Source organism: Ctenopharyngodon idella, chromosome 4 (genome assembly GCF_019924925.1).
Source record: "Ctenopharyngodon idella isolate HZGC_01 chromosome 4, HZGC01, whole genome shotgun sequence".
NCBI classification, from domain to species: Eukaryota; Metazoa; Chordata; class Actinopteri; order Cypriniformes; family Xenocyprididae; genus Ctenopharyngodon; species Ctenopharyngodon idella.
The window spans coordinates 19152071-19168528 of record NC_067223.1 but is presented as its reverse complement, the minus strand read 5'-3'; the positions used below and the strand labels follow the sequence as shown (position 1 = coordinate 19168528).

Genomic DNA, 16458 nt, shown 5'->3' with positions numbered 1-16458 from the left:
TTAGTTAATGTTAATTTCTTAGTTAAAGTTTAATAACATTAATAAAAACAAAAGTTGTAACTATTATTTAATGGACCGGAGCTAAAACTAACAATGATCAGTATTTTTAACTAACATTAACAAAAAATAATACCTTCTGTAACAAATGTAGCTATTGCTCATTCTTAATCTTAGTTAATGCATTAACTAACGTTAAATAATGAGACCTTATTGTAAAGTGTTATCTGTTGTTCTTTATAATTCTTTTGCAGTTTAATCTTTTTGAAACATTTTACTTTAATATATTTTTTTGTGAATTGTGTTATTGTATTTAATTGTTCAGCGTTCTTACACCTGTTATACTATGACAACACTTTTTTTTGCAATTTATTTCGCAACTTATTTCAATATCGTGATAATACGGTATTCTGTGATAAAAGCTTCAGCAATTATCGCAACATGAAAATTTGAAACCATCACACATACCTAGCTTCCATTTGACTGTGCAAAATGTGCTTAAGTTCAACCATTCACATTATTTTCAGCCGTCTTTGATTTTTCATTTTAAATTGAAGAATTTTTTTCCTTTTTACTGGTCTCACTTGGATCCAGGAGGTTGAATATTAATAAAATGACTCCACATTTTCCACTCTTACAGTCTTAACCATCCATATCCTCCTTATTCCATTATTTCATCCTGTGTTATAGACTTGCTGGATGTCATCTCTCTGATCAGCATTGTGAAAGTTTGTCTTCAGCTCTACAATCAAACTCCCATCTCAGAGACCTCAACCTGAGTTTCAATGACCTGCAGGATTCAGGCATTAAGATGCTCTCTGTTGGGATGAAGAGTTCACTCTGTCAACTAAATATACTAAGGTTTGACTTTCACATTAAATCCTTTTACACATAAAACCAATTAAATTGCTGTATTGGGGTGGCACAGTGGCTCAGTGCACCACAGGTGTGTGTGTGTGTGTGTGTGTGTGTGTGTGTGTTAGCCATCCATCCAGGGTGTTTCCCTGCCTGCATCCTGAGATGCTGAGATAGGCTCTAGCATTTCAGCATTCCTACATTTAGAAAATAAATGGAAGGATGAAATTTGCTTTTCTGGTAAATGTAAATGTTCACATAAGCATGGTTTTACATCTTTTTACTGTATCATCCATTCTCTACACCACTAGTTTTATCAAAGCCTTTATGTATAGAAAGACCATGCACTCATATTACTATGAATAGGAGAAAGTACTATGCGAAATATGATGAAATAAGTCCCGCCTTCTAAATAAAACTGCACTGCTGTCATTTGAAGCTCCGGTTGCTATAAAAACAGTCAGTGTTCTGAGACATGCATTTAGGGCTGCACATGCGCATTGGCTGGTCCAACCTAAAAAAAAAATCAAGCATTAGTGTCAGTTCTGGCTTGCATCAGCTGACTCCCAGGTGACTCACGTCTACCTATAGGAATCTATCACACCTATCACAGACTCTATATATAAGCTCCTCAGTGTTATCAGCAGCTATTGCTTTTCTCAGGAGCTAATTACCCTCCTCCATCCCCAGCTCCTCCTCTCTTCAGTCAGGATTGGCCTTATGATTCCCCTGAATTAAACTAATTCTTGAAATATGTGTACGTGTTAACCCTTAAATGCATACCTCGGGTCTTTATCGACCTGGGACGTCATTCACTACCCTCTTCCTCATTAATTTTTCAAAGTTAGACATCAACTTTCTTAGTATTCCTCAAGCAATTCATTATAAAGTACAGGTGCTGGTCATATAATTAGAATATCATCAAAAAGTTGATTTATTTCACTAATTCCACCAATTCAAAAAGTGAAACTTGTATATTATATTCATTCATTACACACAGACTGATATATTTCAAATGTTTATTTCTTTTAATTTTGATGATTATAACTGACAACTAAGGAAAATCCCAAATTTAATATCTCAGAAAATTAGAATATTACTTATGACCAATACAAAGAAAGGATTTTTAGAAATCTTGGCCAACTGAAAAGTATGAACATGAAAAGTATGAGCATGTACAGCACTCAATACTTAGTTGGGGCTCCTTTTTCCTGAATTATTGCAGCAATGCGGCGTGGCATGGAGTCGATCAGTCTGTGGCACTGCTCAGGTGTTATAAGAGCCCAGGTTGCTCTGATAGTGGCCTTCAGCTCTTCTGCATTGTTGGTTCTGGCATATCGCATCTTCCTCTTCACAATACCCCCTAGATTTTCTATGGGGTTAAGGTCAGGCGAGTTTGCTGGCCAATTAAGAACAGGGATACCATGGTCCTTAAACCAGGTACTGGTAGCTTTGGCACTGTGTGCATGTGCCAAGTCCTGTTGGAAAATGAAATCTGCATCTCCATAAAGTTGGTCAGCAGCAGGAAGCATGAAGTGGTCTAAAACTTCCTGGTATATGGCTGCGTTGACCTTGGACCTCAGAAAACACAGTGGACCAACACCAGCAGATGACATGGCACCCCAAACCAAACACTGACTGTGGAAACTTTACACTGGACCTCAAGCAATGTGGATTGTGATGTGGATTGTGTGCCTCTCCTCTCTTCCTCCAGACTCTGGGACCCTGATTTCCAAAGCAAATGCAAAATTTACTTTCATCAGAGAACATAACTTTGGACCACTCAGCAGCAGTCCAGTCCTTTTTGTCTTCAGCCCAGGCGAGATGCTTCTGACGCTGTCTGTTGTTCAAGAGTGGCTTGACGCAAGGAATGCGACAGCTGAAACCCATGTCTTGCATACGTCTGTGCGTAGTGGTTCTTGAAGCACTGACTCCAGCTGCAGTCCACTCTTTGTGAATCTCCCCCACATTTTTGAATGGGTTTTGTTTCACAATCCTCTCCAGGGTGCGGTTATCCCTATTGCTTGTACACTTTTTTCTACCACATCTTTTCCTTCCCTTCACCTCTCTATTAATGTGCTTGGACACAGAGCTCTGTGAACAGCCAGCCTCTTTTGCAATGATCTTTTGTGTTTTGCCCTCCTTGTGCAAGGTGTCAATGGTCGTCTTTTGGACAACTGTCAAGTCAGCAGTCTTCCCCATGATTGTGTAGCCTACAGAACTAGACTGAGAGACCATTTAAAGGCCTTTGCAGGTGTGTTGAGTTAATTAGCTGATTAGAGTGTGTCATCAATATTGAACCTTTTCACAATATTCTAATTTTCTTAGATACTGATGTAGCAAGGTTCAGGATTCAGGAAGGAAGAGGACAGGGTCGGCTTGACTACTGACTGCTTTTATTTGCACTAATTCACCATATACAAAACAAAAGGGGTGCAGACAGGCACAAAGCGGTCATAAATCATTCACAATTCGCTCTCGAAAAGACGTATCCAGCGGGCAGCAGTCAGTAGTCCTTCTCTCTCTCTTCCACTCCTGTTTCTCCTGGTGTTATATACTCTCTCCACACCAATTACTGAAACAAGAGACAGGTGTTCGTCATTTGCATTTAACCCACTCACTCACCGTTCGTCTCCTGACTCTCTCTCCCGCTGCTGACTCCGCTGAACCACGCCCCCCTCGCCACATACCCCCACCGCCCGACTCAGGCCGGGGAGCCGCCCCAAAGTGTGGAGTTTTGTTCTCAAGTCCATTACATACTGAATTTCGTTTTTACTCTGAGATGGTCCGTCCTCCCAAGTTTCTCTCAGGACATCCAGTACCCCGCGGGGCTGGCGTCCGTAAAGAAGCTCGAAGGGGGAAAACCCCGTGGAGGCTTGCGGGACTTCTCGCACAGCGAACAACAGGGGTTCTAACCATTTATCCCAATTTTTGGCGTCTTCTTGCACGAATTTATGAATCATGGTTTTAAGCGTGCGATTAAAACGTTCGACCAGCCTGTCAGTTTGTGGGTGAAAGACGCTGGTACGGACCGTTTAATGCCCAATAATTCGTAAAGTTCGCGTAAAGTACGTGACATAAACGCTGTGCCTTGATCGGTGAGGATTTCTTTTGGAATCCCCACCCGGGAGATTAAAGTAAACAGTGCGTCCGCAACACTCTTCGCGGGCCACTGCTTCAGGATATCGAGTTGCATAATCCACAATGACTAATGCAAAGCGATGTCCCCTGGCTGATCGCTCTAATGGCCCGATGAGGTCCATACCAATTCTCTCGAAGGGGACCTGCATTAATGGGAGGGGGCGCAAAGGCGCTTTTGGGGTGGCCGGTGGATTTACCAACTGACATTCACGACAAGACGCACACCACCTGCGCACATTCTCGTGAATGCCCGGCCAAAAGAATCGGGTCATGATGCGATTTAGTGTCGTTGCCTGTCCTAAGTGTCGAGCCATTGGATTAGAATGAGCCGCTTGGAAAAGCATTTCCCTGCGGCTCCTTGGAACTAACAACTGGGTTGTATCTTCTTTTGTCTGGGTGTCTTGGGTCACCCAAAACAACCGATTTTTTTATAACTGCAAAATATGGATAGGTAAGCGCCCGTCCAGCCTGGAGAGGCTGACCGTCGATGGTTTGGACCTGCTCAAATGCACGTTTTAGGGTCTCATCCTGAGACTGCTCCAGGGGAAAGTCATCGCGATCCGAGAGAATTATTCTCTCAATTTCACTCTGTTCCCCTGAAGCAGCACTCAGTGGTCCCCGTTCAGTCTCTCCCGCCTGTACTTGCGCATCCCCAACCATCGCCTTTTTCCCCCAAGAGGCATCCGTGCATAAATAACCCAATAATTCAGAAAATGCTGGCCAATTTGTCCCCAAAATTAACGGATGCCGGAGGTGCGGATTAACTGCCACCTCAACGCTATGCTTTTGGCCCCTGAATTGGATAATGACCGGCACTACCGGATATACCACCACATCCCCGTGTACACACCGCACCTTAACCACGCGGCTTGTATCCAATGCCCCGGATGACATCAGGCTTTGATGGATCGAGGTTTGGTTACAGCCTGAATCCACCAAGGCCTGATAGGTACCCCCCTTGATACTCACAGGTATTTGATACCAGCCAGCTTGACCGGGGGCAGCCTGCGGGGCGTCCGGGACCCGGACCATTGTCCCAACCTCCATCACTGGGCACCTGTCCACGAAATGCTCCGGGTCCCCGCAACGCCAACAGGCTGGCCCAGACCTCCCCGCCGCCCCAGTGGCAGGGAGTGGGGTAAATGATTGGCGTGGAGAAAGCGGAGAAACAGGAGCGGGGTCCTGTCCAGCGGAAGTCAATCCCGCCCTCCTGGGCGGGGCTCTGGGACCCCCCAACTGGCTCTGGTCAAACCCGCCCCGCCCCCGGGGCGGGACTCGAGGATGGACAGGTGGGCGGGACCTGGGGAGAGGGACAGGACGAGAGAGAGGAACAGAAGGGGAAGAAGGAGAGAGAGAGACAGATGGGAGGGGTTCGCCGACCCCTGGGCACGCCACCATATGGTCCTCCGCAAGGTGGATGGGGCGGTGGCACTGGACCCACTCGGCTGTCCTCCGTGGGAGCCGAGTAATGAACTGCTCCAGTACCACTCGATCGACAATCTTCTCCACGTCGCTTCCCTCAGCCAACAGCCATTTGCGGCAGGAGTCCCGAAGCTGTTGGGCCAACACGAACGGTCGGCCGGACTCGCCCAGTTCCAGGGACCCGCTGGAGGATGGCCCTTTTCAGGTCGTCGAAGACCAGGAGATTCTGCACCGGAAGCTGCTGTGCCGCTATCTGGGACTCCCCGGAGAGCAACGGGACCAGGCGCATCGGCCACTGGTCCCGCGGCCAGCCCGACAGCTCGGCCGTCTTCTGGAAAAGGTCGATGAATACCTCCGGGTCGTCCTCAGATCCCATTTTGTGGAGTGGTAGGTGGGCGGGCACAGCTCGAGGTTCCAGGGCTTCCGGTCGAACCTCCCGGTCAATCCAGCTCCGGAACCTCTCGCGGTCCTCCTGCTGGGCTTGAACAACGACTTGGAAGCACCTTTCTTGATCCTGTCTCAAGCAGGGCCTGGTGTTGTTCTTGTTGCATGACCGCGAGGGAGGTGATAATCTCCGCAAATGGCGATCCGGAGGACGATTGCATGGCGGCGGCTTCCGTCTTCCTTCCCGGGTTTCGGCACCAGTGTAGCAAGGTTCAGGATTCAGGAAGGAAGAGGACAGGGTCGGCTTGACTACTGACTGCTTTTATTTGCACTAATTCACCATATACAAAACAAAAGGGGTGCAGACAGGCACAAAGCGGTCATAAATCATTCACAATTCGCTCTCGAAAAGACGTATCCAGCGGGCAGCAGTCAGTAGTCCTTCTCTCTCTCTTCCACTCCTGTTTCTCCTGGTGTTATATACTCTCTCCACACCAATTACTGAAACAAGAGACAGGTGTTCGTCATTTGCATTTAACCCACTCACTCACCGTTCGTCTCCTGACTCTCTCTCCCGCTGCTGACTCCGCTGAACCACGCCCCCCTCGCCACAACTGAATTTGGGATTTTCCTTAGTTGTCAGTTATAATCATCAAAATTAAAAGAAATAAACATTTGAAATATATCAGTCTGTGTGTAATGAATGAATATAATATACAAGTTTCACTTTTTGAATGGAATTAGTGAAATAAATCAACTTTTTGATGATATTCTAATTATATGACCAGCACCTGTATATAACAAGAAAAAAAAATCATAAAATTATAAAAGAATGCCTATTTTCCTATTCATTTTTTTGTAAAAATTGTATAGGGTCGCAAACGACCTGAGGTGTGTATCTGTGTATGTATATTTTTATACTGCACAACAATAATTGAATCTTTGATGACAGAATAAGTGCAATTCACCTTTATTCCTCAAGTTGGCAATGTCTGATACACAATGATGAAGTGACGTTTCATTCAGACAGAAAACAAAAGAATAGGCAAAACATGAAATGGTTTAGCGATTTACTGCACAGCAAGTACTGAATGCAATCAAATATGAGTGTCACTGTCACTTGATGGAGGATCTGGTGAAGCTATCAGCGATCAAAATATTGATTTGGAAGATGTTGAAAATGATAGTTTTGAGAGATTGTGAAAGGGCTCATACCCCAATATGTTTGCAGGTATTTAGGAAACATGCTAAGTTCAAAGTGAAACATTTTTGAATGTTTATTAAACTTTGTTAAACACTTTTGCTGAAGCGTTGCATGTTTTCTTGCTGTTTTTTTAGTCTTAAAATGTCTTAAATTTTTACAATATCAAGCCTTAAAGGTCAAATAGTCAATAATTTAATTGATGGGGTCTTAATTACAACAATAAACGTTAGCATGTTATTTCAGCTATACTGATGTCTAGAGAGAAAGCCATTTCACTTGTCCCACTTTCTGTGGAATAAAGCCTTGCTCAGATGTATTACATAAGCTGCTTTCTGTCTAAACAAAAGGAAACTTAAACTTAAATGGTTCCTGCAATAATGTTTACCCATCATATTCCTACCTAAATTTAACATCTGCACTGGACAAAATATTTAGCACTGCCTTTTATGCTTAACTTGAACAAGAAAAAAAATATTCATTTAAATATAAAAATGTCATAAAACCCATTAAATGTAACTTTCTCATGCATGTCAACACATTGTTACAACACTAATTTTATGTTTTAAAACTAATTATAAGTAAAGTGTTTGTGTTTCTTGGAAATTATTGCTTCAATAAATTTTTTGCCAGATAGAACCTTATAAACCTTATATAACGAAAAGTGTTTTTTTAGAATTAGAAGGTTCTATCTGCATTTGAGCCATTCCAAAAATCCTCATTTACAAACTTGAGAGGATTGATATTGTACATTTAGAATACATTTAGGGTCCCTGTCATTTTCTATTTAGAAAGAAACTTGTTCCTCCATATAATTTTTACTTAATAGAATGCAAAAACTTTGAAGCTCAAGATCTCAAAACTGCTCAGAACGCAGATAGAACCTTATAATTCCAAGGTGACAAAGTGTGCTTACACCAGTGGTTCTCAAAGTGATCAGCAGGAAAAAAAGATATCTTGCAAGTGCGTGAATAGCGGTTGGTGCTCTGCTTTTATAAAGTGGCACTGAATGCCAATTACACTGAATTATTCTTCTTCAGATTCTTGACTTGTCACTATCTGAACAAGCCCAACATAGAAGTTGCTTGACAAAGAGAAGCACCACTCCAGCGGACGGAATCACAAGCTGCTATTGTGAACGGCGCGTGCTCCACTGCTGTATGTGTTCTGGTGAGAAGACGAAACTTACAAGAAGCCGAGCTTGTGAAGCATTGTCAAAAACTGTTATATATTGGCGCTGTTATACAGTCAAACCAAATTTTGTTCAGACACCATATACATTTCATTCATTAATTCAGTTTATTCACTATAGTTAAAAAATATGACAAGATCTCAGAGTTAAACTGTGTCAGAAAAAAGTAATCTTAGATAACATTTAACCAAAACACGATCAGGTCAAAGTGTCTGAATAATTTTTAGTTTTTGGTTTTTATAAATTTTACCAGTAGTCCACTGTATGAAGAACTTTATTTTTCTACCCTCACTTACATAAATGAACTATAGTGAAAAATATAAAAAATATCAAAAACGTCTGAATAATTTTTTGTTTTTCTGTATATTGTACATCCAAAGCATCACTGAAATATTTACTTTTTTTGTTTGTTTATTCAAAATAAATTAAAGGTATTTATTTATTTATTTAAAGGTTTAACCCTTAAAGACCTAGAGCATTTTTGGGACACCTGACTCGCCTGCACTTTTCTCTGGTTTTCTAACCCATTTAGCAGTCAGCATCAAGTGCCATATATCATTTTAAACAGGACAACTTGAAGTTTCAGTTTAGCTCATTTAAAGTGCCAATTTTACATTTATTTTGTCTGAGAATAGATAAAATTCCCAGAATTCTAGTGTTTTCCACTGTAAACTCACACAAAACCTCCTGAAGTTTGGATTTTTTCTTTTAAAAAGTTATATTTGGATGTTTTAAACTTTCAGATGAAATTTTGTCTAAATTTAACAATCTCTAAGCAAGTTATAGCCATTTGTTACAATATTACTCTAGATAAAACTACAATATTACTATTTAGGGATAAACAGGTGTACTTTATTTATTGATAATGTGTGTCCAAAAAAGACCAGGAAGTAAAATTAATACAAAAAAAAAAAATAATAATAATAATAATTTATACAACAGAACACTAAAGCAAAAGTGACTTATTAGAGAATGATATTTTCAATCTGAATATGAATAAAAACAAATAGTGTTGCAAGTAATGAAAACAATTATAAAAATTGTCTTGTGCAATGAAAATAAAAACAGTGCAAAGGTTTTTTCACAAAATACACACAAAATGAGAGAGAAAAATAAGTAGTTCAACTGAGCTACTAATGTTAATGATCTTCACAAACTATAAAATAAGTATTTAGATAATATAACAACCAAACAGATAAGTCCTGTGACTGTACTCCTCACGTTCACGTCACATGTGATTGCACCGGTTCACTGGGTAGAGACACGTTTGAAAACATAAATTGCAATAACTTATCCGATGTGAAACCGTTTTATCCTCATTTTTGGTTCATGTTATGTCAAAGTCATGCTTTGTAACATGAGGATTCTCATTCAAATCTGTTATTTTTGTGTTTGTTTTTTCATACACGCAGATACACGCGCACGCAAATACTTTCACTTGCGCTTATTCATACTTCCAAAGAAACATGATAGTATTGTGGTTCAAATGACCAAAACCTATGTTTATTAGACATGATGGTTTGAACCAATCTGGGCATAGGAGGTGGGACTAGGCATCAACAATCGTTCCTGTTTGGCTTAGAGGAACAACCACATGCATTGCCTTGACGAATCAATGCTGCAGATTTTGATGATGTAACCAGTCTCACCACGGAGCCTCTGAATGTCAGAATGTGATAAATGCGATATCTTTTCTTTACGGTACATTTTAAAGCATACAGATTGGATTAAAAGTTATTAAACATTTAAGAACAATAGTTCTTTTTGGCTGCCGGCGGCCGTGTCGGTTTTTGAGGGTTAAAGGGGGGGCGTAACCAAAAAAGTTTGAGAACCACTGGCTAACGCAAGAAATAAAAGCAGGATTAATGCACATGAAGGGTGGACAATGACTCCATAAGAGACGCAAAGCTGTGCTCTCTTTATGCTATTCAGAAATGGGGTTTCTAACATGCAATTCTAGACCTGCCACAACTGTGTTGTACATAATAAAGAAAACATTACTATTAAATATTACTACTAAGTATTATTACTATCTCTGTCTCTGTTACAGACTTGCTGGATGTTGTCTGTCTGATCAGAGCTGTGAAAGTTTGTCTTCAGTTCTTCAATCATCAAACTCCAATCTCAGAGAGCTGGACCTGAGTAACAATGACCTGCATGATTCAGGAGTGAAGCTGCTTTCTACTGGACTTAAAAGTTCACACTGTCAACTGAACATACTGAGGTTTGACTTTCACTGTTTCTTATTCACCATGTTCAATGAATATGTGTTTATAATGATGGCTAGCGGATACTTCTCCCTATGTATATTGTAGTATGAAAGTATTAGCAGCCGCGTTTCCATTACAGATTTGCACAAATCTTTTGCGATATTTACTAAATATCGATAAAAAAAATATTGAAAAATGACGGCGTTTCTAATAACCAATGTTATGCGACTAAAACGTCTTTTTGTCCTCTCGTGTTAAGTCATTCCAAAAATCATGCCAACGGATGTTAGGTTTACATATATCCCAGCCACTGCACTAGCCATTATTTTTAATCAAAGGAGTCGTACGCATGTTATCCAAGCATTTATGGCAAGGAAAGCCCCTTATACCTACTTGGAAGTGGCCATCTTTTCAAAATTTCTTGCTTTTTCAGCCATTTTTTGCCCTCGTGCCAACTATTTTGATACCTGTAGCAGGCATCAAATTTGAAATGAGCTCATTTTGTGCATAAAATTGTAACATTTCTCAGTTTAAACATTTATGTTATCTGTGTTCCATTGTGAATAAAATATTGGCTCAGGTGATTTGAAAGTCATTTATTTTTAATTTTATTCAAATTTAAAAAACATCCCAACTTTTCCGGAATTCGGTTGGAACATGACATGAGTGAAGTATAAAGCCTTATTTACGTAATATAGTTTATCAGCCAAATGTAAGATTGTGAATATGGAAACATTTGGATTCATGCTGAATGAGAGAGGTAGCCGTGAGCCCAATGATGTTTCAGTTTTGTTTTAAATAAATTCGTTTTGACTTGATGTTTGTATGTTGTTTATAATGAAAGCCACTATAGCCTAATTTGTGTTTTATTTTATAATTTACTAGCTACTTATTTTTCATTCATGTTCTGCTCTGAATAGCCTACCAACATATTTAAGGATTTGTTTTAAATTTAAAGAAACTAAAATAGCCTAGGCTCTATGTTTAGTGTTTATTTAAAAATGTTTTGTTTTACCAGTATTTAATATTCATATAAATTAATTGTTTGTAATTACACGGTTAATTGGTGTTTCTGGAGTAGGATCAATTTCTTCAATACTTCATGGCTGGTTACCATTTTCCATGTTATAAACTCTAGGAGCAAGGCTTTTAAACCATGAATTTTTAGGGTTATGATATTTAAATGAAGATTGTTTTGAGTTGCCACATTTATCAACGTAAGATCATTTGTACGATGGGATTGGCAGCATATGAATGTTTCATGAATCACGCATGAACCCTGTCACGCATAATTCCTGCACTTGGATCTGTGGTCGTTTCTACGTTAAATTGATAAATGAGGCCCAGTCAGTTTTAGACCAATGCAATGATGTTAACTAGCATTTTTGGGAAAAAGAAAATCCTCTCTGAGTCAAAATGACCTGAACACAACCCACAATCTTTTTATATTTGAAAAAGTGTAGTTTTTGGTCCCACTTTATATTAGGTGTATTTAACTATTATGTACTAACATTTAAATTAATCATTTGATACAATGCACTTCTTTGTGTACATACATGTTTTTACATTGTACTTACACTTTACAAAATACTAATTACATCTGTAATTAATTTCTGTAATTACTTTATAATTACACTGTTGACCTTTCCCTTACACCTTAACCCACCCTTAAACCTACTCACACCACCAAACCTGTCCCTAACCTTACCTGTATCCTACTTCAATAGCAGCAAAAGTGTTTTTCAATACAAGATGAACACAATAAGTAAATTATACTTATTTTTGTATGTACATAGTAGTTAAGGCCACCTAATATAAAGTTGGACTGTTTTTTTTATTTCATTCATATCAAAACACACTAGACTACAAATATATGTTTACTCTGTGCAATAGGCACCAAACATGAGCGCCAAAAAATATGCACTACTCACATGGCACTACAGTGCGAAACAGGCCTTACAGCCACACAGTCTTAGATGAATTTGACTGCAAATAAAATCAATTAAATCTCTCAAGATCTCACCACAGGATGCTTAACAACATTACCATATGTGGTCAAATTAATTAATTAGAGACTTGCAAATGCAAATTTGATCTTATTATGATCATTACTTCATATTTTACATAACTGAAGATATTTGCTGAAGATATTTTACATAACTGAAGATATCTACCTTTGCAAAAATCTTTATGAAAATTATTATAATATATACATTTTTATATTAAAGACAGAAGTGATAATTGTAAATGTCAGAATGTGTCCAAGTCTTAATGGCTTTTGTGACAGGAGTTAATTACTTCCTCCTTTATTGTTCTTTTTAGATTGGTCTTCTGTAATCTCACTGATCAGTGCTGTGAAAGTTTGTCTTCAGCTTTACAATCTTCAAATGCGTGCTTGAGAGAGCTGGACCTGAGTAACAATGACTTGCAGGATTCAGGAGTGAAGTTACTCTCTGATGGACTGAAGAGTTCACACTGTCAACTGAACATACTGAGGTATTTAAGAACACACACACACACTCTCTCTCTCTTTTTCGGCTGCTTCCATTAGAGAGTGGAATTACAGATAAAGGTTTACTCTGATCAAACTAAACATGTCACGTTTATCCTGCCCTTGACTTATTGGGTGCTTGTAATGTCTCAGTGGAACCCATTTGCTCTAGTGTTTTCCTGAAAACATCTGTTTGGGCTTTTTAACCCTCTGGGGTCTGAGCTGTTTTGGGGCCCTGGAGATGTTTTTACATGCCCTGACATTTGTGCTTTTTTTCAATAACTTATAATAATATTTTCAATAACAATATTTTCATGGTTTATATACTATGTCCAGTACAAACAATTCTACGGTAATATCTAAGTATCGTGTATGTATGAGTTTGTATTTTTGAGAAAATTATGTTTATGCGTGGTTAGTGAAAAATCCTATTTTTTAGTCACTGAAATAAGGCCCTAAAACAGACTGAACCTATTTTCACAAGACTTTTGAGAACTGGTTCTTGTACACTAGAATTTTTAGATTTCAGTTACCGAAGACTGCAGTTGCATGTGGACGAATGGCCATATAGGCATAGAAAAAGCTGTGGTTTTGAAAATACACGTATTTTTGTGGACAGGTCCTAAGGTATGAATAGTGGTGGGAATGGCACATTAAAAATAATTACGGGAAAGATTGTACCTCTTGCTGGTTGACATTCTAAGCTTTCTAGAGACATGTTTGTCATGTATATGTGACAACTATTCACTGAATTTTGGATCATTTTTGAAACGCATTTCAGAAAGAAATCCACAGAGACTTAGACATCAGACAACGCGCCCTATTTATTTTCTTTACTTTACAAAAGCACAGTGTTTTGCTGTTATTATGAGTAGACACAAATAAAAGTAGACATTCTGTAGTTTCAATTGATTTATTACTTTTATGTATGACAAAAAACGATGGAGTAGTTAATGTCGATTTTGCTGGTATGTGATGAAAATCAAATAAAGGACACTATAGCTGAGCACTAAAGCATCATAAATCAAAATATACTCAACTCTTTTATCAAACTGTTTTTATGTTCTGACCTCTGCCTCAAATTGCCTTGCTTACATCCACAGTCAGTTAATGTCTCCCAAAGACAACAGGGGCCTGTAACATTATAGTAGTTGAACAAACTCAGGATTATAGGATTAGTTTGGAGTTGACAAAACCAAACCACTTCAATCCGGCTTTGGATTCAATAGACTGAGCTGCCTATTGACCCATCTGCCCATTTCATGGAGGTATTTCTCAGCCAACCTGGAGGATGCTGTAGCACTTTAGTCCAAAAGGGAAATATGTATAATTAATTATGATCAATAAAAGTATTTGGATTAAGTAACTGATTTGGGGGGATTCCTGATAGAATCAGTCTTAGACGTCTGGCCAACATTCGTCCAGCGAAGTGAGAACATCTATAGACTACAGTTGTATATAGGGGCTTTCGCACCAGAATAACATTTTCATAGTTCCTAGAACTATTGGCTGAAGTACCCGTATTTTGCTGTGTTCATACCGTGTTAAGTTTTTGGAACTCATTTTGGGGGAACTAAATTAGCTCCTACTTCAGAGTAGGGTCTAAACCAGCACTATAGGAGCTATCAGTGACGTGAGTGTACGTTGATTGGTCAAACCCATGTCAAACACCGGCACCCGGCATTTTTAAAAAGCTGTGTAAACATATTTACTTCACGAACATGGAAAACAGCGATAACGGCATTAACCTGTTGTCTACAGGGTTGTGTTCTTTTCTCTGTCTCAATGATATGTAATTACTGAAAGTTGTCAAAGGAGATTTTGTCTCTTTTTAGCCCCCCTTTTTGCTCTTTCAGTCGTGTAAATTATGCATTTACATTCCATTTCCATTATCACAAAACCCACAACACACAACAAACACAGCTCCAATCACGGCATCCTCCATCCACCGGTTTTTAGCATTTGAAAATGCCGCACTTAAAGAAGCCGCTGTCATCCGCTTCAGAGTTCCTATTCCCGGTGCGAATGCAACTAGGAACATGGCCCGGGTGGAGAAATTAGTTCTCAGGGAACTATCCAAGTGGCTAGTTTCTATAACTGAGTTCCTAGAACTATTCGGTGCGAAAGCCCCTTATTACTCTCTTGGCTAAAGACAAGAATATCCTAATATTTATCCAAAATACACACGCATACAGTTTGAGTTTGGTATAGAAAAGTACTAAAAGGTGAAGTTGAAGTGAAGGTGAATTTTTGGCAGTATTTGACATTCAGCAGACTAACAGTGTGAAACTCTGTGAAAAGGAGTAGGAGGTGATGTATCAAAAAGAGTCATGATATTTTGTTGAGGCTTCAGTTAATCTTTGCTGAAGTTGTATTGATGAGAGAGAACCAGGTTGATGCAGAAGGTCTGTGATGATTGGATATGAAATTAGATTGGGTGTTATGAGAAAATCCTTTGAGATAATATGGTAATATGTAACCAGTTTAGCAAAACGTAATGTAAATGAACATACAGAAAATTAAAATTGCAGCTCATAGACACCAAACATGTTGTACAGTATATGTGAGCTTGGTTAACTACAGTATGCAATTCTGAAACATTAATTCAAAAAGAGTTTGAATTAATACATAGGCAAAACAATATAAAAGGAAAATCATGAGATGCGAGACTTGTATATATTTATTCATTTCTCAAGTGGTATATATATATATATATCGACCGACTGCCAACTCGAGGGGGTTAACATATTGAATGAGCCTAAGCAGTGGATATTACGAGATGAAAGAAATGTTTAAGCATGCTGAATTTCACACTAAGAACTAGTGCCAATCGAGTGTTTTGACATAGATCAATGATAAATGACAGGACAGGGGCACTTCATAGGCCAATCAGATTTTAGGTGATTTTACTATTGATCAGTGACCGGAGCGTCAATCAGACTTAGGAAATGAAGTGAGACAATTCCACAATGAACTCTCAAAAAGTGAGCTGAGGTCCTGCCATGACTGCAAATAAAAAGGCTACTGCTGATTACTGTCACTAGTGCTGATGTAGGAATTGTCTGTGTTAGCAGCTGAGGGTGGTCTGAAGTCTGTTTGAGGGTGTTTAGACCCTCACCATCATAGAATCAAGCCTGAATGCACAGATGCATAAAATAGAGATGCATAAAATGAGCAAAAGTAAAAACTTAAGGCTTGGGAAAAAACATTTGCGCATGAGAAAGTGGATCTCTGTCTACAGTGAACTGCACTGGTCACTGTTTGAAAGTGATGTCTGATTGATAAACTAATGCCATGTGGACTTTTGGTGTGTGTTTGTAGATTGTCTGGCTGTATGGTGACAGAGGAAGGCTGCCATTATGTGTCTTCAGCTCTGAATTCACACCCTTCACTCCTGAGAGAGCTGGATCTGAGCTACAATCACCCAGGAGAATCAGGAGTCAAGCTGCTCACTGATACACTGAACCATCCAAACTGTACACTGGAGAAACTCAAGTATGTTGAATTAATTTATAATATTCAAATATGATAATCTTAATGTACTGTCAAATTATTTTATTGCAGT

At 39.2% G+C, this 16458-nt stretch overlaps 2 protein-coding genes across 13 annotated transcripts in view; one reads left to right on the top strand and one right to left on the bottom strand.

Annotated features, from left to right (window-relative positions):
* Positions 1-16458, top strand: part of LOC127510578 (NACHT, LRR and PYD domains-containing protein 3-like) — a 104962-nt gene that overhangs the window by 15180 nt on the left and 73324 nt on the right. For 6 of the 10 annotated variants that reach the window (XM_051890229.1, XM_051890228.1, XM_051890227.1 and 3 more), the window contains 4 exons: positions 688-858; positions 10243-10416; positions 12725-12898; positions 16215-16388. The exons of 3 other annotated variants lie outside the window; for them this stretch is intronic. In XM_051890229.1, the coding sequence (XP_051746189.1) occupies positions 688-858; positions 10243-10416; positions 12725-12898; positions 16215-16388 (693 nt within the window). The remainder of the gene's footprint in view (positions 1-687; positions 859-10242; positions 10417-12724; positions 12899-16214; positions 16389-16458) is intronic. One more of the 10 variants, XM_051890238.1, reaches the window with a different exon arrangement.
* Positions 1909-16458, bottom strand: part of LOC127510659 (uncharacterized) — a 72298-nt gene continuing 57748 nt past the window's right edge. Inside the window, exons 2-3 of one of the 3 annotated variants that reach the window (XR_007929689.1) lie at positions 4963-6300; positions 1909-3427 (exon numbers count right to left, since the gene is read on the bottom strand). Coding sequence is in view for 2 of the 3 variants with exons in the window: in XM_051890517.1 (XP_051746477.1) it covers positions 3425-3427 (3 nt within the window). In the remaining variant the exon portion in view is untranslated. The other 2 variants (XM_051890517.1, XM_051890516.1) reach the window with 2 other exon arrangements.